The sequence below is a fragment of the Clupea harengus genome, chromosome 18, assembly GCF_900700415.2.
Source record: "Clupea harengus chromosome 18, Ch_v2.0.2, whole genome shotgun sequence".
NCBI classification, from domain to species: Eukaryota; Metazoa; Chordata; class Actinopteri; order Clupeiformes; family Clupeidae; genus Clupea; species Clupea harengus.
Window position 1 is genome coordinate 7560930 of NC_045169.1, and position 25144 is coordinate 7586073.

The 25144-nt window shown below is 40.0% G+C and overlaps 2 protein-coding genes and 1 long non-coding RNA gene across 5 annotated transcripts; all 3 read right to left on the reverse strand.

The window, feature by feature from the left end:
- Positions 1 to 1420: 1420 nt before the first annotated feature.
- Positions 1421 to 4838, reverse strand: fis1 (fission, mitochondrial 1). Its single transcript, XM_012835476.2, has 5 exons — positions 4732 to 4838; positions 4178 to 4310; positions 3899 to 3975; positions 3638 to 3743; positions 1421 to 2129 (listed from the first exon to the last, which is right to left on the reverse strand). The coding sequence occupies exons 1-5, from the start codon at positions 4774 to 4776 to the stop codon at positions 2029 to 2031; spliced, it is 462 nt and encodes a 153-aa protein (XP_012690930.1). The 5' UTR covers positions 4777 to 4838; the 3' UTR covers positions 1421 to 2028.
- Positions 4839 to 5531: 693 nt separating this feature from the next.
- On the reverse strand, positions 5532 to 9493 carry zgc:103586. 3 transcript variants are annotated; one of them, XM_012835477.3, is made up of 5 exons: positions 9109 to 9490; positions 8501 to 8611; positions 8092 to 8203; positions 7466 to 7523; positions 5532 to 6068 (listed from the first exon to the last, which is right to left on the reverse strand). In XM_012835477.3, exons 1-5 carry the CDS (start codon positions 9113 to 9115, stop codon positions 5940 to 5942), a joined length of 417 nt encoding a protein of 138 aa, XP_012690931.1. In that variant the 5' UTR covers positions 9116 to 9490; the 3' UTR covers positions 5532 to 5939. The 3 variants fall into 3 exon arrangements, with proteins under 3 accessions (XP_012690931.1, XP_042566367.1, XP_031440933.1); XM_042710433.1 differs by having other exon boundaries at positions 8849 to 9490; XM_031585073.2 differs by having other exon boundaries at positions 8501 to 9493.
- A 10858-nt stretch (positions 9494 to 20351) lies between these two features.
- LOC116224633 lies at positions 20352 to 24936 on the reverse strand. The gene is made up of 5 exons (XR_004165661.2): positions 24391 to 24936; positions 24039 to 24092; positions 23911 to 23961; positions 23540 to 23713; positions 20352 to 21448 (listed from the first exon to the last, which is right to left on the reverse strand). It is a non-coding gene; the product is annotated as an uncharacterized LOC116224633 (long non-coding RNA).
- Between the last annotated feature and the right edge of the window lie 208 nt (positions 24937 to 25144).

Consider the following 25144-nt stretch of genomic DNA (forward strand, 5'->3'; position numbering starts at 1 on the left):
TCCAGGAAGAGCGGGTCAATTATTATACAAACAGCTTTTGATAATAGTCCTGACTTGTGTCTTATGAGTCACTTAGACGATAGCAAATACAATTTTAAAAAGGCTCCTCTCATGTGTTTTGCAATGAAACAGCAATAAAACAAAGGAGGGTCAAACCACACTTCCTTTAAAATGACTCTTCTGTCCAATCGGTCTGCCATCATGTTATCAATAATGAATAATTTCCTTGAATAAATCTATTCTAAATTCATCATTACAAAATAGATAACTAACGGCAATCTAATCCTCCACTGCACACAGCACAATTTCTCCCTGCACAACAGATGAAAACTGACTTCCCTGTTGTCTGATGGACTGACTGTCACGTGGAGTCTGCCCCATCATAAACGTCTGGCTTTATGAGCCACTTGTTTACCTAAGCCATTTTTAATTCACCATGTCCTCCCTCTGTCACTTTGCAGCTCTGTTTCAAGGCTCGTTAACCTAGATGTAACATTAAGTCCCAGCGCACTGTACTATAGAAGCCTTGTTTTTACGAGGATTTTTTCCAAGAGAATAATACACCTTCACTGGCTTTTCAGGCATTTTCTGATAAACGTAGAACAATTTAAGAACGTTATTGTGAATCAAGTCAAATATAGTGCTAAAGGTGGCAAGTGGAATGGATGGCCTATTTTGTAATATCCATATTGTTATCCATAAGAGACATTTGGGTAATTAAGGTAGATAGGTAAGTCTGCCTCCAGGGATTTTACCCATGCCCTGTCTTGTAAGCGCCTTGCTACAGGAACACTTCTTATATTTACATGCTTTCTTAAAACAAATTTTGTATCCCATAAGTTCTTTAACTGGAGGAAATTTAAGGGAAAATATATCATTAAATAAGTAAATGTTTTCATACTTTATCACCTCTTTCTAATGTGTTTGTTTCTCTGTTAACACAAACCAAGTTGGGCTTGTTTTACCTGAGCTGTGGAGTTAATGAGTGACATTCATAATGTGCAATAAAGGCATATAACAAACAACTCTCTTGTGTTGTAAAGTTGAGCAAGTTAAAATCACGTGCTCTGAATGAGTCAGTTACAAGGCATAACCAATGCTACCGGGAAAAATCTATCCATCAGAGATCCTGTCTGGAATTAAATCAGACGAAAAACAAGCAGTCACTAGAGAAAAAAATCTATATCTATACAGGAGGGGCTAGATAAGCACATAACGTAGAAACCAAGAAGGAACACCCTGCTGTGGGTCGAGTCATGTCATCATTAGATAAAGGAAGACAATGGACAGGGACCACGAACAACCAACTGAACTTTGGTCGATAGATCAGATAACTATTTTGAGACTCTTGGATCGATTCGACACACAGAGAATAAGGCACTCGAAACCTTCAAGGAGGGCAAATAAACAGAAACCCATGAACAAGCTGTAGTTCGTTTTTAATGAATTATGGCTTCACCACAAATCAAAGATATTCACAAATAAGATATCCGAGTGGATTAACATACCAAACACAAACTCATAACTGAATGATAAGGTGCTTTACTTTCATAAGCTGTATGGTTAAGTTCTCACTGGCCACCACTTACTCTCATGAGCTGTATCTTACATCTATGCCTCTTAGTTATATAAAATTATGGTTCCCTAATCTTGCATGTGAACAAATAAATAGAAAAGAAACAAAGAATAGGAAAAAATTATTTAGAGAAAAAAAGGGATGTGTGAAAATTAGAACAACCTGTATAAGTGAGTGAAAATAGCTAGTGTCAATAATGAGAATGAAGAAAATCCTGAGATTAAGGATCAGATAAAACTTGTGAGCATTCAGTAAATTATTCACACAATGCACACGTCCTTTTTAGAGGCTGGGCATCTTGGCATTATCCTGTTGTGATGTCAGGTCACTCTTGGTCAGCTCTGTTGAATGCTGTGATCGGTGTTGGGCAAGAGGAAGGTTATTAAGAAAGCAGAGGCGTGACTCCTTCATGAGCTGGCAGTCATTGGGTCCGACTGGTCCCTTCTCTCCGCTCATGATTTGGCCCCTTTTGCTACAGCCAGGCCAATTAGGCCCGCCAATCCAGCCACACCGAGGCCAATCCCGCCTACAATTGCCATGCCGACCAAACCATCTTGAGGGGGAAGAAAGATGAAACACACAGAGGCACAAGATCAGTCACTTTTAGCCATAACCTGCAGTGATTTGACATAAAGTAACATTATGCAACAATTAAAACTATCCTTAAAATAACAGCTTCAAAATAATTTTGGTGGTACACCGACTTGTAATATGGAGAATGGCGTCTGTCGGGTCTTTTGGGGTAGACCACTGGACTAGTCAATAATAACGTTTGTATAATATATCTTGTGTATAATATATCTCGCTTGTTCGATCTTTAGCTGTGTTAGCAAAAGTTGTTGACTGGCTAGTTTTTCATCCTAAACATCCCTGCCAATGTTATTTATGAAAGAATACGACGTAGGCTGTAACCGTATTGGCGTCATCCCTGTCTAACGGAGATTTGTAGTTTTTGCATATGCCCAAAGTCATTGACTTGTCCTGTCTCAGGTTAGCATCCAAATAAATGAATCTCATGTCAAAAGATTTGATCAGTCTTTGTCAATTTCACGGCAATAAGGAAGTTTGCAACCTTGGTTCTATATCTTTCAGCTTGTCAACAAATACATGTGTACACTGTCTATTAGGGAGTCTCGAAGCGTGATTTGTATTTGTGACAGTGGTGTAAAAGTGAGCTACACTCCGCGACTTTAGGGGGAGCTCAGCAGCCACAAATACCAAATGTTGCGTAATGGGGCTTTAACAGACAGGTACCTATCCTTTTCTATTTGACCTAACTTTAATCTACTCAGTTTTCACCTACATATTACCCATAGCCACACAAACTTGCACCCAATGAAAAACACAATCTTGAAACTTGCACTGACCTCAAACAAATATGGCAAGTGGGGCCTCTGCAAGTCTAGCCCGCTAAGAGTGATGCTTGGCAACGAGTGCAGGTGACAGGAAAAGACCTCGCAAATGATATGAAATCAGCATGGTTTACGAGGAGGTTGAACCCTCTGACCTTTGGGTGTGATCTGAAAACTTGTGAAGTTGCTCTGCTGGCCCCCGGAGCTCCGCGAATAAAGGTCCCTACTGTTACTCAACCCTGAGTTGCCTGACTGGATTATTCCAGAAAGTGTTCTTTCCCAGCATTCATTATACAGATATATTGAATGTATGCTTCCATAGTGCTTGAGTGGGTCTGTGTCAGACAAGCTCCTCCTCCACAGACAGGTAGGTGTCAGTAAGGTATCAGTTAAGTGACGTTGGGGAGATAAGAGCTCCGGTGCACTGATGTTGACTTGAAATTTACATGGAAGCTTATGATGCTATTCTGCCCTGCAGTGCAGTGAGATGCAGTGCATCCATTTGAATGCTGTCTAAACTCTAGGATATGACCCAAATGTCCACTTGGGCCAAAGATGCTAATTGGTATAGCTTGTACTGATGGCTATTGGCTAAAATACATAGAACACATTCTGATTTTGACTTAGCGTTCCCTAATATTGGTCACTGTATTGTATATATTGGCAACTAGCGCCTTAAGAGGCACCGTCTTCCTCTACCTAACCTCACCTTTCTTCAAGGCCTGATCGATAAGCTTCTTCAGCTCCATGGCCTGGTTGTTTCCTGGCTCACTTTTCAGCAGAGTGCGGATGTACTTCAGGGCCCTCTCATACTCCTTGCACACATGAATGGAGGGATGAAAATAAAGAGAGAAAGAGAGAACAGAGTCTGAATATTAGAACTGAAAATGCTTACAGCTCCTGAATATTCAACAACAACAACAACAAAACAGACGGGGTATCAATTTTAGTAAACAAGATCCACCCTCACCTTGAGTCTGTAGTTTGCAACAGAGAGATAGAACAAGAAGTCCCTTTGGTCATCCTTTGCACTCTTGGTAACAAGCTCTATGACAGATCAACAGTAACAAGTTTGGCACACAGTTTGCTACAATGCATCACCATTATACAACAAGTCTTACATGCTAAATACATTCAGTGGGAAAATTCCAGGGTATACACCAACACATATTTTTGGTAGATCACCAGTTAGTTTAAAAAAAGTGACTAATCTGCTAACTGGAATTCACAACTTCTGTAGGCTACTCACCCTCAAGCATCTGAATTCCTTTGTTGATATCATTAGAGAATTTACTTCGGATCAAACACCACGCGTACTCAAACTTAGTTTCCTTGGAAACAGGTCCTTTCGCCAATTCTGCATTATATTTCTTTTCAAATTTCTAATGGATGTGAAAATTGTACAGTCAGGAGAAGAACGCACACGGATGTACATCAAAAAAGTTCTCTAGCGAATTCCAGCAAGTCTTGCACAACGATGGTCGTCAACTATCAACCAAGGATAAATATCCCAACAGTGTTAACATCACATGAAATTTAATAGCCCAGTTAAGTAATCACAATAGTCACAATAACTTATGACACATGAGGTGAAACCTCTGAGAGGGTTTCGATGGTCCTTCGCGAACATTCGTATCTGATTTGTTGACATCATCTCGGTAACTTACATGACATGATCTTTACAAGTTAGTTATGGAGCCATCCAACATTGAGATATCTATTTAGAATCCAGCATACGCTAAACAATCTACTAGTGTTATCATAATTCACACAAACATTTTAATAGTTACAATGTAAAGTTACCTTCAGATCCTCTGGCGTAACTGTGTCTGTCACAACCTCCTCCATGTTCCCGGAAACGACTGTATCGCTACCTCACCGGAAATGACCGTATACATCTTAACACACACGACTCAGATCTTACCGTAATTCATCAAAAAAGAGAGAACTTCCTGTAAATTATTTATGAATTAATGTTCCGATTAATGACAATGTAGATATTTCATGCATGATTTTATGTCGGCAAAAGACTATACCTACATACATACCATCAGGTACAAATGATGATGATTTGTAGAAAGAATAAATACAAATAAACTATTAACCACATTGACTCCAGGGACATCGGAACTATTTTCTGAGAGGGGATGCTGTAAATGAGGGATAGGGTTGCATGGGGCAGGAACTACTTCACATTATAGACTGCTTTACCTCCTCACACTGTTGTCACTTCTTTCGTTTCCCTGGACAGCGCTGTCTAACACAGCAGTGCTGATTAGACTGAGCAATTGATGAGCTCCACTTAAGGCTTTAATTTCAAATATCCAATAATTTGAGAAGTATATAGTGATTCAGAAAAAAGGGCAAGATTAAGATGTTTTTAATTAAGCATTTGTTGTATTATGACAATAAAGAATGGCTCGAATCAAAGAGGCATAGCTTATGTCATGCATGAAACCTTAACAAAAACCTTTTCATAAAAAGGTGAAAAAAAATTCCCATAACGTTACATGCTACTAATGCTGACCATCGCTAGGCAATGCAAGCATATATTCTTGATGTTGTAAGGACATATGAAAGACAGAAATGGAAGTCAGACAAAATGGAAGCACCAATTCTTTATTTAAAAAAAAAAAAAAGTTTGGTGCAGTAAAGGGAAGCTGTCGATGGGGCCTTCCCCCATTTTCTATGTATATACTTCAATTTACAGATGTATCTTCGAGAAGAAATGACTGTTAAAAGTAAAAGCACTAGCCAACTAATAATGCTCCCTTGATTATTATCAGACCCTTTAACATTAACCATCTGAAGATCACTAACAGATGAAAAGCACAGTCATGGGTCACACTATGAACCAGAACAGGATTATTCTTTACAAAAAAATAAAATGGCACTTCACCATGTTACAGTGGCCCCATGGGGTTGTATGGTTTCAAGAACAGTTTTGACAAGTCCTACAGGAAGGACCTGGAACTATGTACATAACAAAATAATTAAACACTATGTACTTCTCAAAGTTTGACAACCATATCTGCTCTTAAATGAGCTGGTGAAAAAGCAAGGGGTAGTAGCTCTTTCAGGCTGGTCTTTTTGTAAGATCCATCCGGCTTGGTCAGGTAAACGTCCCATTCTGATCCAAACTGTCCAGAGCACAAAAAGGGGAAAAGTGAGCCAAGTGTCATGAAACAGAATAGTTGAACAGGTGATTAGGTATGACTGACTGACAGATGATTAGGTATGACTGACTGACAGATGATAAGGTATGACTGATTGACAAGTGATAAGGTATGACTGAATGGCAAGACTGAGTTGGATCTCTAGGAAACAGTAATCTAATAAAGGAATAGTTTTTTTATTTGAAGATGGTTTTGAGGTACGTTCTATAAAGATGTTATTCAGGTCTCACACGTAACACGTCTGATATCTCTCTCAAGTCATACAGAGTGTGCAGGACCTACAAGCAAAGTGTCTGCCCAAAATGAGGTCATTCTCAATCATCAACAGTCCTCCTCAGTATAGGCCTCACAAACAAGACCCCAGGGAACTAACAGACCTTTGGGGGTTCGTGAGAATGAAGGGGTCATTTAAAGGCAAACTTCAGGATTTTTCAAACTGTACCATATTTTTACAATGTACCGATGAGGTATGCGTCCGCATCAAAGTAAACCATTTTTCCCGCCACTGACAGGCTCATAATGTTATTATAAGTGTCTGTCTACATGGAAAGAATCCCTACAGAGATAGACGTGTGTCTGTTTACTTCAATAACTGTAAAAAAAGACAGAAAAAATATAGAACTTAAACTACACAAACTGTAGAAACAGTCAGTTTCTTTACAGTTACTGTTTCTGTTTCTTTACTGTTATTGAGGTAAACAGACACAGGTCTGTCTCTGTAGGGATTCTTTCAATGTAGTCAGACACTTATAATTACATTATGAGCCAGTTTACTTTGACGCAGATACTTGCCCCATGGGATAACATTGTATAGCCGTTATGCAGATACTTGCCCCATGGGATAACCTTGTATAGCCGTTATGCAGATACTTGCCCCATGGGATAACCTTGTATAGCCGTTATGCAGTTGCCAGTTATAGCATTCTAACTGAATACTGGACCGATTTCGATCATTACTTGTCCTGGACCCTGGAGTTTGGACCCAAAAAGATCTAAAAATAGGGCCCAGGTTGAAAATCCCATAGTTTCCTTTTAGGCTTAGGCTGGAGCTTAAACTAGCTATCACAGTGCATATATATATAGCAGAGAACTGACAGCATCAGACGTGTCATACAGTACACATACACAGCAGCAAGCAATCGTAATTGGAAAGCAATAATTTAACAAAGCATAATAATGAAAATCATCTGAGGAGACCCATACATTTTTCTGTCCAAAATCATTGTCAAAAGCCAGCTAAAGTGACACATTGTCACACTACCTAGAAAAGGTCAGCTCTGGTAATACAGCAGGCAACGCTCAAAAAAAAATTCAGATTCACACTGTTCAACTTTATGTTTTAATTTCATGTTGATCCTCACCTCCATGAGTACTTGACGACATGCTCCACAAGGCCCAACAAAACTGTCTTTAATGTCACTGAAAAATCAAAAGTTAGCAATTATTAGCACAATAATCTAGTAATAATCTGTGCATTTTTGTGTATCACTAATAAAATGTGTGTCATGTTACACTTTCTTTGTGTCCTAACATGCCATGTTTATGTGTGAGGCATTGGTTTTCTTTTGGCTCATAAATTTGCACAACAAATTCTTTATGGGGCAATAAAGATTGTTCTTTCTTTTTCCTTCGCTTTGTTTTCACCTGCTCGTTTATTTTTAAGCTCTACACTTTCTTTCTTCGTTGTTTTGCACTGATTCATTTATTAATGCATTCTAATGAGACTGAGGTAATGGAAATGTGCAAGGTTCAGCTTTTGAGGACTGGAAAAAAGAGCCTGAGTACGATGAGGGTTACACATTAATTGAGAACAGAGGTGCAAAGGCTTCCTCAAAACGAGAAGGCTGTACCTTCATTGGGAAACAATCATGTAAAGGGTTTGCCCTTTGATAGGGTTGGGTGACATGGATGTGTGCCCACACAGGCGGAGTGCAGAAATGTTGGCTTTTAGTTTGACTGGTGTTATGACATAAGGCTGGTGTATTACCATGTGACAGCGATGGCTGTGAAACTTCGGTGACCTTCTGCCACAGCTCTCTGTATGGCTGTTCTCTCCGCACACACGGTGAGGCCATAGGAAGCATTCTCCACATTGCAGCCTAATATACGTACAGGTACAGAAGGAAACAGTACACAAGAACTACTTTGGTAAGGTACAACAGCATGGCATTAAGATAGCATGGCCCACAATCACTACTAACACAGGAAATAGGAAATTATCTAATACCAATAACACAGGAAATAGTACATAATCTGTCAGAATGAATGGAAGTGAAGAGATCCAACACGTGCACACACGCACACGCTCACGTTTGAATGCCTTTAAAAAAGGTACACAGTAGTGAGGTAGTGGGGTAGGGTTGTTCTGCTCACACCTGATACCTGCACAACTTTACCTGTGATAATAGTGCCACCTGACGTCAGGATTGCGGCCCCCACCGGGAACCGACTGTACGGACAGTACGCCATGTCGCGTGCCTGCAAGCATTTCGAGACTAGCTCGGCAACTTGACCGGCGGCCACCGCAGAGAACACGAGCCATGTGAAAATTAACATACGGATACAGTGTTACAGTCCAGAGAAGCTACAGGTAGATACTTATCTCTTTTCCTGTTTAGGTATTAGGTTGTGAGGCACGGTCATTGAACTGGAAAAAGCAAAACAACATGCAGGCAACTACATAAACTAGGATGGTTATACTTTAGTATTTGCATGTTTAGTAATATTCATGGAAATCGAAGTACGTTAAAAACCCTCTTTCAGGGTAGAAATGTTTTTGAATGTGACCTGATTTATTTCGGGAAATATGGCGAGCCGTTACGAGAGCAGTGCATACCACAGCAAACGTCCGCTATCTTTCAGTGTAAATATAGGCTACAAGGCTTCAACCCTGATACCAGCGTCACTTCGTCTCCAGCGTCTTTTTGCATGCTTAGAAATGTCAAATCTAAACAGATACATGTATATCCTCAACATAAAAAGTAAGTGCATCGTAGCCACTCACCAGCCATTCCAGATGAGACGTAAGGGTTAGGATAATCCGTAAAGGGTATTGAAGGATATCCGATAGGATTGTGCTGCTTTGAACAGTGCTCCAGTAGCCACAGGTCAGTGTGAATTCAAAACCCTTGCTCCCACACGATGGATACTGTTGGCCGTTTATGAAAGTTCAGGACGACCCAACGCTGAGTAGCGGCTGCTGGCTGTCCATGTCATTGATCGTGTTTGCGTCATTAGTCCACGCTGAGCGCCTTTTTTAGTGTGCGCGTGGCAGTCAAGGGAATGCATCCCATTTGACACACGCACCTAAACAACAGAGACAAGCGACACTGTTAAAGCAGCAATAAGGAGTTCTGTTCTAAAACTAGCAAGCTAACTACCTGAAAGGCATGCAAAAACCTTGCAAACACCACCAACAGCCCAGTTGACACTGATAGAAGCTTGCCAACACACACTAACTGGTGTCTTTTGGCAGTATAGCTGTCAATGTCATGCTGTGAAAGCTTTTCTTCCACAAGGTGTTCCAGCCAAAAAACACAGAACTACATGCATATCCTGGATGGCTAGTGGGAAAGACACAGGTGTTTATCTGTCCTTCACATGACCATATGCTATCAAAATTAATTTAAGGATGGTACCAAAACTAGTTGCCTATAAAAGCATACTTCAAAAGTGTCAAATTGTTGCATAGTGTTACTTTAAACAGTTCGAAATATTTCTGACTGACTTTCAGTCCACTCATTCATCCATTCACACTTTACAAAAGGAAAACGAGATGGTTAGACATTTCCCTTGTGTTATGTATAGTATTTATCTTTTTTTGTGTGTTTATATTTTAATGAGGGTTTACGTCCATTTGACACTTGGTTCACTCAGAGAGGTGGAAAAAAACATGAATTACTCGTTACTTCATATGATGCAGAATTCCAGGGGAATGGATGGCCCATCCTGAAAGCTACCCTCAAACAAGTGCAGAGTGCAAGATATCGACCACGGACCAGCATCAAAAACAGAAAAATGTAGGACAACACAGTAAAACCAGAGGCATAAAGGTAAAGTGTCCTGTCACAGTAGTCCAGCCCATCAGACAAGTCCTGGATAGGAGGAGAAATGGAGAAGACACACACACTCTCTAAACAAATGGAGAAGACACACACACTCTCTAAACAAATGGAGAAGACACACACACTCTCTAAACAAATGGAGAAGACACACACACTCTCTAAACAAATGGAGAAGACACACACACTCTCTGGAGGGTCAAGGGTTAAACATGTTAACATGTACAGTTTTTCATAATAAAAAACCCTTGAAGACCTATGGCACAGTGTGGATATATTAAATTAGACCACATAATTGCAAATTAAGAGAAACACATCATTTTTTTCACATAGGCTCCTGGAACTTACCATATGCAGCATATGCCAATAAACCCATATCAGTTATTTTTGTCCCACAAATGCCCTCATTCAGCAATAGCCCTTTCGCTTCTGCTCATTTTATCACCCACCCACTCTCTCTCTCTCTCTCTCTCTCTCTCTCTCCCTCTCTCTCTCGCTCTCTCTCTCTCTCGCTCTCTCTGTATCTGCTTTGGTGTCTGTGTAACTAACAGTCTCTCTCACCTGTAATGAGACAGCACAAGCTGCTAATATTGACCACAGAACTGCAGCCAGAGAGTAGCAGGGTTGGGAGCATTGCGCACTGTATGCATTCAGGCAGAGCGCCAACAACATCAGACCAGACAAGATTAGGGCAACTAGGATGCTAGCACCAAACACTGTAAGGTAGATTGGGATGTTGGGTTGCAGTGGGCAGTCATTGGATGGCACCTACAAGACAGTGAACAAAGAATGAATTGGTGAAACATTGTAATGCTGTCAGATCACAACTCTTCCAGATTTTAGAGCCAGTGATGCTGCACTCTGTTGCTATATGCAAGATAGGCACAAATCTTTGCTTAAATGTTATTGTGTTAATTATATGAATTAAGGTATATGGCATACCCATTGCAATCGCTGAAATTGGAAGGCTCCATATAATGATGTTTATTATTACTGAAACATTTTGTCGTACACAATAGACTATACACAGACATATACAACCCCAAATCAGAAAAAGTTGGGACAGTATGTTAAATTAAAATGAAAACTGAAAACAGTGATTTATAAATTCTCTTTGACCTGTATTACATTGAAAACAATAGAACAGCACATTATTTGATGTTTTACCTCATGAACTGTATTGTTTTTTCAAAATAAACACTTAATTAAATTTTGATTCTTGCAACATATTTCAATAAAAGTTGGGACAGTAAAGCATTTACCGCTTTGTTATGTTGCCATTCCTTTTCACAGCACTAAAGATGTTCAGGGACTGAAGACACAAAGTGATGAAGTGTTTCAGGTGTAACTTTGTCCCATTCTTCCTGCAAACAAGTCTTAAGGTGTGCAACGGTAGGGGGTCTTCATTTTGAGTTTTAAAATGCGCCACACATTCTCTATTGGGGACAAGACAGGACTGCAGGCAGGCCAGTCCAGCACCCGCACACTTTTCTTCCTCAGCCATGCCTTTGAAATGTGTGCAGAATGAGGTTTTGCATTGTCTTGTTGAAATATGCATGGGCGTCCCTTGAAAGGATGTCGTCTTGAAGGCTGCATATGTTGCTCCAAAATCTCTATGTATTTTTCGTCATAAATGGTGCCATCGCAGAAGTGTAAGTTACCTTTGCCAAGGGGCACTGACACAACCCCATACCATGACAGACCCTGACTTTTGGACTTGTTGCTGGTAACAGTCTGGATGGTCCTTTCCTTCTTTGGTCCGGAGCACACAGCATCCATTTCTTCCTAAAAAGACCTGAAATACTGATTTGTCTGACCGCAATACACGTTTCCAGTGTGTGATGGTTCAACCCAGATGCCTCCGAGCCCAGAGAAGTAGACTGTGCTTCTGGACACGGTTAACATAAGGCTTTCTTTTGGCACAGTACAGTTTAACTGGCATTTCTGGATGTAACTATGTATTGTAGTGCTTGACAAAGGTTTGCCAAAGTAATCCTGAGCCCATGTGGTTATATCGCTTATAGATGAATGACGGTTCTTGATGCAGTGCAGTCTGAGGGATCAGAGGTCGTGGTTATTCAGCTTAGGCTTGCGCCCTTCGCCTTCGCCCTTGCCCTTTACGCACTGAAATTCCTCCAGATTCCTTGAATCTTTTAATTATGTTATGCACCGTGGAGGGTGAAATTTCCAAATCCCTTCCTATGTTTCTTTGAGAAATAGTATTTTTAAACATCTCAAAAATGTGCTCACACATTTGTTGGCGAACTGGTGATCCTCAGCCCATCTTTGCTCCTTAAAGACTAGGCCTTCTGCTTTTATACCAAATCATGATTACAATGACCTGTTGACATCTCTAGTTTCAAATCACATAATTATTTAATTATTCTACCTCATTACTACCCCTAAATTGCCCCCGTCCCAACTTTTTTTGGAATATGTTGCAGGCCTGAATGGCAGGAATGGATGTATATTTACAAATCAAATGAAGTTGACCAGACAAAACATGAAATATCTTGTGTTCATACTGTCTGCAATGAAATACATGTGAAGGTAAATTTATAAATCACTGCTTTCTTTTTTTATTTGCATTTTCCATACCGTCCCAACTTTTTCTGATTTGGGGTTGTTCTACAGTATTGTAGGAAGTAAAGTTGATACATGTGAGGTAATAAACCACTTACTGTGATTTGAATAGTGTGTGATTTTCGTCTTTGCTCCATCCTTAGTAAGACTCTTAACACTGACAGTATATTGAGATGTTTTATTTCACAATCATCAGTCAACATCCACTATTCTCATATAATGTTCATAATATTTTTATTTTTTTCCAATTTTGATCTTTATCTTCAAATATCTTACCTGGTGTGTCATCAAAGTTGTTCTCAGGCAGGAATAAAGCAAATACAAGAAAATTCTAGAAGTATCTAAGCTGGACTCCCTTGCCTCAGCACTTTGTGTGTTTAACTTTGGGCATAACTAGTACGGAGCTGCGGTGACAATCATCACCCAACACTGCTATTGCAAAAATACCATTCTTACTTAACCGTACTGTGTGGTGAGGCATGAGCCAATGACAGTCTGTGTTTACAGTGAGGCAATGCCTGAGGTATTGTGTATTTCCTCAAACCAGAGATTCTAAACTGTAATGGGGGTTGAAATCCACTCAGAACTAATCCAGAATGATCACAAATCTTTATTTTTACACTTAACCAGGCATTAAATTGACTAACATTCACTAACTAAGGCAGTCAACCACACCTGTTTGATGGAAAATGTCTGAATGACAGTGGAGAGCCTTGCCCTGATGCCACATAGCAAATAAATCCTCACTTCAATTACTGCACTTATAGTTCTAAATACGTCAGATATTTTTACATGTTTTTATACATCCATTTTAACCATCTATGAATAAGAACAACACCATTGTACACAAAATGTCTATGTGTACACTCTGTTATATGAGGAGAATCCAAGTGTCTGTTGGAGTATGGTATTCATGCACATGAAGACACCACACATAAACACCAGGGATATGATGATGTCACCAATACAGGTGACCCCAAAGGCAAAGAGGTAAAGCCTCTTCTGGCAATAGCCATCCTTACTCAGAGGGTCATAGTTCGGTGGGTATATAGAGTAGATCCATTTGTGTCCTGAAATTGAGAAAAAAAGAAAAGAGAGTTTTTGCTTTACACATACTGTGTATGTAAAGCAATTTAACTTTCATGACTATGTTATTGAATTCATCATTATAATACTACTAATTTGTAATAATGCAAACACACAGAGGAGTCTCTATGACAATGAGTTACTTCCTCAAATGTAACCCTCATAACCTGCGTAATTGCATTACTTCCTGTGGATTTGCTTCTTAACAGATTCTTTTCGTTATGGTTCCGTGCATGTATCTGTTTGTCTGTCCGACTCTTTTCTCTCTCTCTCTCTCTCTCTCTCTCTCGCTGTTGTGTTTATGTACACCTTTTGCTTATGGTGTTCCTTTACTATGGTCTGGGTGTAGTTGAGGCAGGGCAACATAGTACCCTTTTTAAAAGTCCTTGAGCCATGTGATGGTTAAACATCAAAACCTGTCTCTCTCTATATATATATCTGTCTGTCTCTCTCTCTCGCTCTCTCTCTCTATCTCTCTCTCTGTCTCTCTCTCTGTCTGTCTGTCTGTTGCTCTATCTCCCTATCCTTTTTTCTCCACGCTCTCACCTGTGATAAACCAAACGATTATGAAGGTGTAGCAGACTGTGTTGCTTATAGAGCATAGCAGGGACCGCCTTCCACCTTCATGTAGTGTGTTTCTGGTGTAAGTCAGCATCAGACAGACAAGACCAGACACCCCCATCACTATGAGAAACACCGGAAGGTTCTGCTGGATTGGGCAGTCATTCAGATGAATAGTGCCTGGGAACGTATGAGCGTATGAGGTCACATCTAAATCACAGAAGACTAATAAATGTAAACACATTTCTGATGGTGAAACATTCAGCTATTTCATTTGGAAAGGCAAAAGTCATAACTTTCTCTCCTGCTTAAACTAAATATAGGAACTTAATACACATACAGTGTTTTGTGTATAAATAAAATATATTTAGTATTGCAAGAAACATGATATGAACTACTTACCCATCCATATCGCAGTAAGCAGGATCATCCACAGGAAGATATTCAGTATAACTACAAAGTTAGAAAACAATTACTCTTACGGTTATGCTGATGGTGATGACATGAACTATATAATTGTTCCCTTGTTCTAAGTGTTCTAAGTTCTTACCTATTGTTGCCATTAGAAATGGAGATCTCTGTGTCGGTTCCATCTTCCTCATTTACTGCTGTACATGACGATCCTCCAGAATCAACTTAAGAACTGCAATTCACTATAAATCCCAAAAGTTCACATAAAGTGTCCTTTGTGTATAAAACAATATTTCTCGATATTTAGGTAAATAATGTCTCCTCTCCTGTAGCTAGCAGGTTGTTGATAATGCCTTCAAATGTAAGTTTTGACTGTTTAGGGTGCTGCATACATAGTTGCACCATGCACCATGCTTGCCCCATGGCCCTCTTCCGTCTTTGTGGTTTGATGTTTAGAAAGGACTGTGCCAGAGAAACTGTGGCGCAGTGACGAAAGGGAGCTGTGACCATCTGGATTTTAAAAGACTAGGCTTACTTTCTAAAGTTGCCGTCTGAGCTAACTTCATTTGGTGATGTTAGCATTAGCTAAACGTTAGTGTGTTGTTTACTATGCTGGCTGGGTACATACTAAACTCCCTGTAGTGACTTAAAAGATATTTAAGGCAAGAAGAAGTCCAGTTTAGGTTATTGGTCTGGTTTATTGACAATAATCCATCCAATACATATCCATGTTACTTGACAAATTCTCACAGGACACAGTACAGCTTAAGACTCTTAGCCTCTCTGTGATTCTTCCCTTTAGAATGAACTTAACAGTCTGTACTGCCAACACCAGGGCTTCTGAGTGGAAATCAAAGTCGAAAATCAAAGGGACGTACAGTCTACACAGTTTCACTGCTGCAGGACTCACACAGTGAATTATATGCATGCTCATAACAAAGAAAGCAATATAGTGTAAAATATGTTTATTCCATATATATTCCACAAAAATCTATTACATTGGGGTTCAGGGCTGTAACCAAAATGGGACTCGGCGAGTGTAAGGCTCTCTGTTCCCAGGAACCTACCACTTCCGCGAAAACAAGGAGAAACACATCTAGAGCTGACCGAGGAGAGTCACTTATATTAGAATGAATGTCTGTCTCCTGAAGTTTGTCTGAAGAGATTGACCACTGTTTGTTTTCAGATTCTTCTATCTCTGGGTTTGCCATTTGTCCTAACCTAATCCACATTTTAAGGGTGAGATGTTTGTGGTAAATAGAAGATGGCAGCACATTAGTGCAAGGAGTACAAAGGTTCTCGGTTGTAGAACAATAGGCTAAATTCCAGAACCATGGGAAAATGTTGGTCCTCAGTCCACAGTGACACAACCGGCTGGGGTCACAAGATGTTGCCCCAGGATCCTACCTCCTGCCACTGTGATAAGGAAATACCCCCTATAGTTCAAAGGTCCCCAGATGTGTAAATAGTTTCTTAATGCAAATTCACATTTGCCTTGTAACTTAAGAATGTCTTTGTTCTGAGTGGATATTTAATATAACTTATTATTGTTCTTATTGTTTTTTCCTGCGCCATCGAAATACATAGTGCATAGCCTGGATGGCTATTGGGAACGACAGGTGTGTTTATCTGTCCTTCACATGACCACGTACCATCAAAATGATGAAGTAGTTACCTGTAAAAGACACCTCAAAAAGTGTGAAGTTGTTGCATAGCGTTGTTCAGGGTCATATAGGCCTACAAGGTAATCAACATATTTATCTTGTCTACAAAAAATATAAAGTGAGCTACCTAACTTAGCTAGATAATAAATGTGTGGTAAGTACTTTTTTCTGTCAAAACATGAAAATGCTTCTTGACTTGACAATGATGACCTTGGTAACCGTGATTAATTAATTACTTTACTACTGTTGACTTTACACAGACTTTGTGTCAACAAATGCATGAAAAACACCCCAAACAAAGTTTTACATGCATCGTAGACACAGGAACATTTGTCAAGTATTATCCTTCAGATATAGGCCTACAGTTTGTGATTAGGGTCCAGAACTGTTACAACTTTTTCACAACACAAACTACTGGCTGTACCTTTAATATAGTGTAGCAGAAATGCCACTATTGTACAATTGTGCTGCAGCAACAGGTCACATATGAAATATATCTGGTCTGTTTGGCTTTATTGCTGGGTCATTCAGTCATTAAATCAAATAAATTCATTAATGGCAGTTTCAAGGTACGGGCCTATGTTTATATTAAATATAGTAGCAGGTGGAGGAGGATGTGGTGGAGGAGGAGGTGGTGGTAGAGGAGGAGGTGGAGGTGGTGGTGGTGGTGGTGGGGTTTAGAAATTAAACCTAAAACTTCCCAAGATGTAATTCAAGTACAAGGTAGCCTAACAAAAATGCCAAAGCTCAAAATTGGCCAGATACACTACAGTTAATTTCAACAGCTGCTATGTGGGTAAACACCACGCAAGCTTGATCTATTCCTGTACATGAAAGACAGGAAGTGAGGCACATAGCTATTGTTTATTTAAACCAGCTCTGGCTGTTTGCAAAACACTGTAAGTGAAACAGGATATACTGTATATAAATCCTTATTTAATTAATATTAAAACAAATATTTAAGACATAGTTCTTCATTAGTCTGCCCGCATCTTTATCCCCATTACCAACATTTCTTTCACAAAGTATTTGTTTCCACAGGTTTTATTTTGGATCACATGCATTTTAGGTTTGTGGTAATGGTGCTTCCAGTAACAGGACAATAAGTTAATGACAACATATACAGTATATGCAGTGTAGATCCCAAAATCTCTTTCAAAAATTAAAGAAAAAGACAAAAATACACACAACACAATAGGCTATCAAAAGTCTACATTTACTTCATAAATTCAAATTTAACTATTAATGAATTTAACTTATTTAACTTAATTATATTCTTATATAAAAACGTACATGCTGCCATCCCCACACAGTGAGAAACCACACCAGCCCTTGACTACACACCTAGAATGGCCTAACGTCACAGATTGACTTCTTTCCTTTTCTCAGTCAAGCCCACCCCTTATTAGGCGATCATCCTTTTCTGTTTTGATGTGACATTGTGTCCATTCAGCAAGATGTATGATCAATGCTGGTCATTTCTTATTTGTACTTTCAGTCTTGACTGTGTGGTATTCTCTGACATTTACTACTAGCTGGAGGGTTGGATAAGACCCAGAGTCGAGGCCAGACTAGCATGGGTCAGGGCTGAGGCCTGCAGGAAGGCTACGTTTCAGACAGGAGGATACACATGTCCTCTAGAGGCTGGACTGGATGGCTCAGTGCATTGCTGGAGCAGGATTTCTTTGACTCTTTGCCCTCTGTAAGAGGACAAATCTAATCAGTCCCCAGTCGCCGTCATCACCCAGGCTCTCTGCCTGGCAAGGCGCCAAGAAGCATCCCTAGTACTGCAGACCAGGAAGTACCATGGCTCAGTGTACCAAAAGAACCATGAAAATGTGCTCAGACTCATGGAAATGCGCTTAAGCATATCAGTGCGCCCACACTCATGTCACCCTGCTAGCCATGCCCTGCTAGCACTGCTTGTGCCATCTTATTGGACATCTCCCACATTCCGGATTCACACAAATTAGACACACATATATTACACACACATATATTAGACACACATTACACAGGAGATGACCCAATAAACCCCACATCTCCTGTCCAACCTCCCCCTTGTGAAAATGTACAAGTTGTCCTTGATGTGGAAATATTTCATAGTTTATGCACCTGGTGCAATTTATGTGTAACTTGTCGGCTTGTAGTCTCTTCCAGTTTCCCCATATGTGAGCAGTGGATACGTGTGTGTGTAGCCTGCAGGCCAGTAGTCTGTATAGTCTGTGTATATACTTACTGTCATATGTGGTTTTAAGAGAGGAGAGTCAAAACAGGAAGTACAGCAAGAGAATGCAAAATAAACTACTGTGGTGTGCAGAGGAATGTTGTAATTTAGAGTCTCATTAAGATCACGGCAATTCTGCCCCAACTTTTCCTTTGCAGCTCAGAGGTAGCGTTTACATACATGTGTTTAGCTACTGCCACAGAACAGAAAATGCGACAAACAGCAACCAAAAAAAACTAAACAAACAGAAAATGGGTTTTCAAGATTAGGAAAATGTCATGTGAGATGTCCACAGAGGTGAGAGGTAGGCCACTCTCACCGACTGACCGAACTGAAGTTTATTTTTTTTCTTACTGGGCAGGACAACTCTGGTTGCCGTATTATAGAAATGTTCCCTTCTCCATGCCTTTGTGTATGCATTTCCATAGTGCCTGGTGAGGGGATAAGCATGTATTATTTCACAGGCGTGTTGGTGCCTGAAGTATGATTTTCAGCAGGGATGTGTGGGTGTTCAAGTCCAGCCAACAGAATGAGGAGCGAGTCTTATGTGGGAGGGATCTGTGGGAGTTGCAGCTCACAGGAAGGTAGTTGACATTGCATAAGACAAGTGATACAGGTCATTGTGATGTCATTGTGACCTCTTTCCTCACTGAATGACCTACACTTTTTCTGGGAGATCAATCAATGCCCTTATGACGTAGTTCAGTAGAAGATGTTATCTCATAAACATCAGATCTTGGGAGACACACCACCCTCAAGTACCACACAAGTGGTGACAGTAAATTTAGAAGGTTCGCATATTTTTATCGATTCAATCAGCTCAATCAACAATTTCAGTGGCAGTACAATTATGTGTGCATCTAAAGAGCCAGGGAATCTGAGTACCCCTCCAACACATAAACAGACACCACAGTCTGTTTCAGTCATTGAGTGAAATCCAACAACAAAACTTTTCAACTCTTTTTAACTTGAATATTACATACTCATGCATTACAGTAAATGATCTTGCATCCACAGTGAGGCTGTTGTACAGCAGATGTGATTTATATTCAACTTAGATGTGGCCCGTAGTGGGCGACAGGGAGTCATAAAAAAGGCAACACTTCATACCAACTTGCATTAAGGAAAAGGTCCAGTATGATTTTATGTTGTGTTGTGTACACTTACACAATATCACACACGTGATCCTTTACTGATGTGTCAATCATATTGCTGGTTTGATGGCAGATAGATAACATAGTGGAATTAATTGTTTCATTGATTCATTCAATCATACATTGCACTTTCCTAGGTGTCAGCAGAGGGCTTCCTCAGTATCATGTCACTGAGGAGTACATGGCTGCCTTTGTATCCATGGATCCATGGAAAGGCAGAGTAATCGAATCGCTATCTAGGTTGACATCAATTATTTATGTGGTATTTTTCAGGATCATCAGATGCTGGACAATCATAGACTCCTGTATGGCGGTGTTGAGTTATGATGTACAATGTCAATGTTTTTTTTCTCAACCAAATAAGCACTTACCACACACTATAGATGCAGCCGAGCAAGGGTCACTGATTACAAGATATTCATTTTTTTCCTTTTTTTTTATCTCACTGTGAAAGTCAATCAAAGAAAGATAGATAAAGATGAGACACTGCTTTCAGAAAATGTTGTGGCTCCAAGTCAGATTTATTTATAAGTACACCACTGGTTCTCATTGGCACGTGATTACAGTTAGTTATTTCTGGATACATGACAGCAATCATAGAGGCAATACTCCACAATGGAACAGGAACTCTACAAGAATACTAAATGTGGATTTAGGTTTGGTAATATCATTGTATTGCAAAGATCACAGACCATTAAAAAAGTCCAAAAGTACATGCATTTAAAAAAAACAAAGACGATATGCTATCTGCAGTAAAACAGGTGTTTACTTAGCTTTAGGCTTTTGCTAGTGGTTGCAGTAGCAGATGCTTAAGGCACTCCCAGTGTATTTGACCTGTAGCTACTGAGCAGTAGGGCACTATTACTGTATGCAGTCATACAGGGAAACATGGTCTCTGCAGGGATGTGGGAGATATGTTACACTGCCAGCATTCCGCAATACCATGAACATGTAGGAGGATTTGGCAGGAGTACAAGGCCACAAGGGAACAATCAACAATTTGCACGAGACCGGTTCAAGGAGAAGAAAACGTCACGCTGCGCTCACAGGAGAGGTTGTTTCTGTTTTAGGGAGAAGGGTGAGGGGTAGCCTTAATGGGTCAGAGGAGCTGAGTCACTGTGGTGTCCAAATGGGTGATCCACTACGTTTCCTGCTCCCCGTTCTGATAATGGTGTTGAAACAACACAAGCATGCTGGGCTGCTCGATCAGCATCACTGTCAAAGCTACAGTGCAGTGGCAGCTCTGTGGAGCCCTGCGGCTCTAAATCTGTGGTTTTAAGACAAAGCTTTACCATTGTGTTTCTGTTCTGAAATGTTAAAAAACTACATTTTGAGTGTACTAGGGAAACTTTATGATGAAGTGAATTCTAATCTTGAGGGGGAGGATTCTCTCCCATTTCACTGTCACCTTCCCTGTTTTTGTTACAGGATATAGTGCATAAGAGAAAGCACAACCCACAAATCCCAAAAATCACTATGCACACCCATGCCAGGTTGGTACACCAGAATGCAGCCTGATAGAGAATCTTCTCACAATATTCCGGAGATTGTCTGGACTCATAGTTGGGTTGAAATGCTCTGTAGACAAACACACTACCTGCAACACATGTTAGATGTGGGCATTACACAACAGAAAATACAGGAGATATTAGGGATGTGACATTACTATGCACATTGTCTTGTGTGGATTATTTACAATAACAGGATATCATGTTTCAGCCATGGTCATAGTTTCAACTTGGCTTGACTTTTTTTTACATGTTTACATTTACATTTAGTCATTTAGCAGACGCTTTTGTCCAAAGCGACATACAAGGGAGAGAACAGTCAAGCTATGAGCAATAGAGACCTAGTTTAACAATAAATACTATTTTACCGTAATTTCCGGACTATAAACCGCTACTTTTTTCCCACGCTTTGAACCTCGCGGCTTAAACAATGACGCGGCTAATTTATGGATTATTATACCTGTGACTGTATACGGTGTCTTTGTGTTTACGGTGGCTTTGTGGAGCTAGGATGCTAGCATGGATGCAGCCGCATGGATGCTTAGCTCCACGCGATTTCTCAGTATCTCTCAATAACTTAACTAATGTCAAAATAACCACAGTCTACCGGCGTAGACAGAACTCAACTAAAAACACTTTAGACCATAAAAAAAAAGTTTACAACAATACAAATCCAGTCTTTTCAAGTTCTTTAGCTCACTGGTTTCAAACTAGCATCTTTCTTCAATCTAACGTTCTAGCTTCTGATTGACTCTTGCAACTGTGCTCTCTTAAAGCAACAGTGCACTTATCGTAACTGGCAAAACTAATTATATGCATCACTATTCTATTACTTTCATTTTAGCCTGTGTAAAGTTAATTTGTTTCAATGTACCGGTAGGCACCTGCGGCTTATAGACATGTGCGGCTTATTTATGTTAAAAATAATAATTATTTTTAATTTCAGTGGGTGAGGCTTATATTCAGGTGCGCTCAATAGTCCGGAAATTACGGTACATTAGAAGAAAAAAAATGCAGGAATGTAACTGCTGTAAGTGCAAGTGTTGATCAAGTACATATTTTGTGCTTTACATTTCATGCCAAACCAACAGGAATACGTTCCCCATACTATTTATGATCAGTAATAATCAGTTCATCATGCTTCCCTTTGTCTTTTGATTATCCATGTGTGCTTTAATGGAAACACCAGCAAACACCATGAATTACCATAGTTCTATTAACTAACTGCTTGTGTAATACTGAGTTCATACTATACAGTAACCAACACTCAGTCTTTTTTTTCTGGAAGTAATCACGTCCTGAGGTGTCTACAGAAGCCTGACAGCCGTCACTTTGCAGTGTGCATGTGTTTCATGTGTTTCTTTCGCTGAAACCGCAGACTCAAATCACAGTCCTGGTTTCCTAATTGTGTTAAAATTGTTTGTGGAAGCTGTGAGTATGTCTGTGGTGCTCCAAAGCCCCTTTCCTCTTTAGGCTGAAATCTGTCGATGCAACCGATCTTTCAGAGCGCATGATATTAATAGTCGCTGTTGCGTACGGCAGACGTCGGCTGTTGCCTGCAACGTCACCTTAGCTGGTATTTATTTGGATATAACAGAACAGACAACATTACATTCTACACAAAATGTATTCAAATATTTTGATAGTGACAAGCAGGGACCATCAGGGACTGTGAAAATGTGCGAAAATTGGAGAAGAAAAGAAGGTTTCCGATTTGGTTTACAACGTAGGATACTTCTAAATACTGTTTCCACGGATCTTTTCTTTGCGAGTTTAAACGGTTTAATGCGTTTAAATGACCAAATATTTTGATTTGATTTGGATGGGCAGCTGAAGGAATCTGACGTCCTACAAACTATTAAGTATTGATACGTTCATGACTCGCACACCACTATCACTGAGATAAAAATGATATATTTATTTATATTTGTTTCTATACCAGAGAAGTACCAGATATGATGATTCGATATGATGATTCAGTATATTGTGACAAAAAGAAAAATGTGTATTTGCCTTAACATCACACTGTCTCAACTGTCACAGGCTTTATTTTTTTACCTTTATAAACTTACTTTCTCTTTTGTTTTGGTTTGTCTTTTTCATGTGAGGATTTTTTTATGAAACGATATATCTCTCTTCAAGTATCTCTCTTTACATCTCATTCCTCTCCTCATTCTTACCTGCAATCAGCCAGCAGAAGAGAAAGGCGAAGATCAGACTGGCACTGGCTTTGAAGCACCTTGTATCTTGCCCACACAGTGCAAATAGCTGTAAGACCAGGAAGAATGCAGATCCCACAATTACATAGATGGGGACCATGGGCTCCTTGGGACAGTTGTGCAGGTGCATCGACCCTTTTCAGGGACAGGAAAAATGTCAAGTCAGAAAAACAAAATATTCAATTCATTTCAAAGAATAATTTCGAACTGAATAACTTGAGCACTGTTTTGCTACGAATGGTTTAATCTTATAGTGGTTGATGCTGCATTGCAAAAAATGCAGGGGGTTGATTTTGTGAAATACACACAATGAGAAAGACTCATGTACCTACCCAACGTTAAGAGAAGCAAGGGAGCGAGGGCAACTACGATCTGACATCTCTCTGTCGTGGAACAGAGGGTATGTAAGGCAGAGAAGACATTTCTGTGCTATATGGCAACTTCTAAGACATGAACATACCTAGACAAATCATTGTGAGGAGCCAGAGTGCCCAGATCAGGGTAGGAAATATAGCTGAATCAGAAGAAGAAGAAGAAATTAATGACTTTGACAGTCTGACCCTCTATCTCTCCTCTATTTTCCACTCGTCTCGCAATCATACTGTTTTGACTCTTTTTCCAACTCTATTGCGTCTCTGTCTTTCACACACTCGTGTCTCTTTAGAACCTCTCCCTTTCTGTCTCTTAACTAACCTCTGGATACATCCTCTGTGGAACCAGCTCTACGTATTAAGCACAAGCTATGTTTTTTTTCTCATGTTATGAGAAGCAGAAGCACCACATTGTTCTGAAACTAGTGAATCTTTACTCACCGTCAACTGGCAGCCGTGTTGAGAAGTGTCTGATTGCTCAGAGTGATATGCTCCACAGAACACTCTTACTTTCATATTCCACGATGACACTGGCTGTGACAGAACACTGCATCAGATAGGCTTACCTTATATTACGGTTTCCTGCTTTACTATTATCATGTGACATGGAAGACAGGCGGTGGTATAATGCTAATGTTTCTATAGATTCATGTTCCCTTGGCGGATCTCTGATTAAATCACTGATGATTGAAATAAATATATGTAACGGAGGTTATCTTCCCCTCGCTGTTTCACTCTGCGTTGTGTTTGTTTAAGAAGGACACAGCCACCGACCTGATGTTCACACGTTTATTGCTGCTTCCTGATACATGCAAATGACGAACATAAAATCCGTTGGACAGAGTTAGCAAGACGCTCAGCTCCTCTGTCCCATACATTCGAAGAAAGAGCTAACACGTGCACAAAACACACAAGTGCAAAACGTGACCCACCTGATACATGCAAATGACGAACATAAAATCCGTTGGACAGAGTTAGCAAGACGCTCAGCTCCTGTCAATACAAATCAGGCAAGCCACTTAAAACAATATGCACAAAACAAGCTCACATGTAGGCTAGCTAACTCGCCAGTGTGTGTCTGCAGGACGTGTACCTACCTCTGTCCCATACATTCGAAGAAAGAGACAGAGGAAAGGAAGAACCCAGAGACAACCTCTCAATCACACCCACTTCAAAACATTGTATCCAAATAATA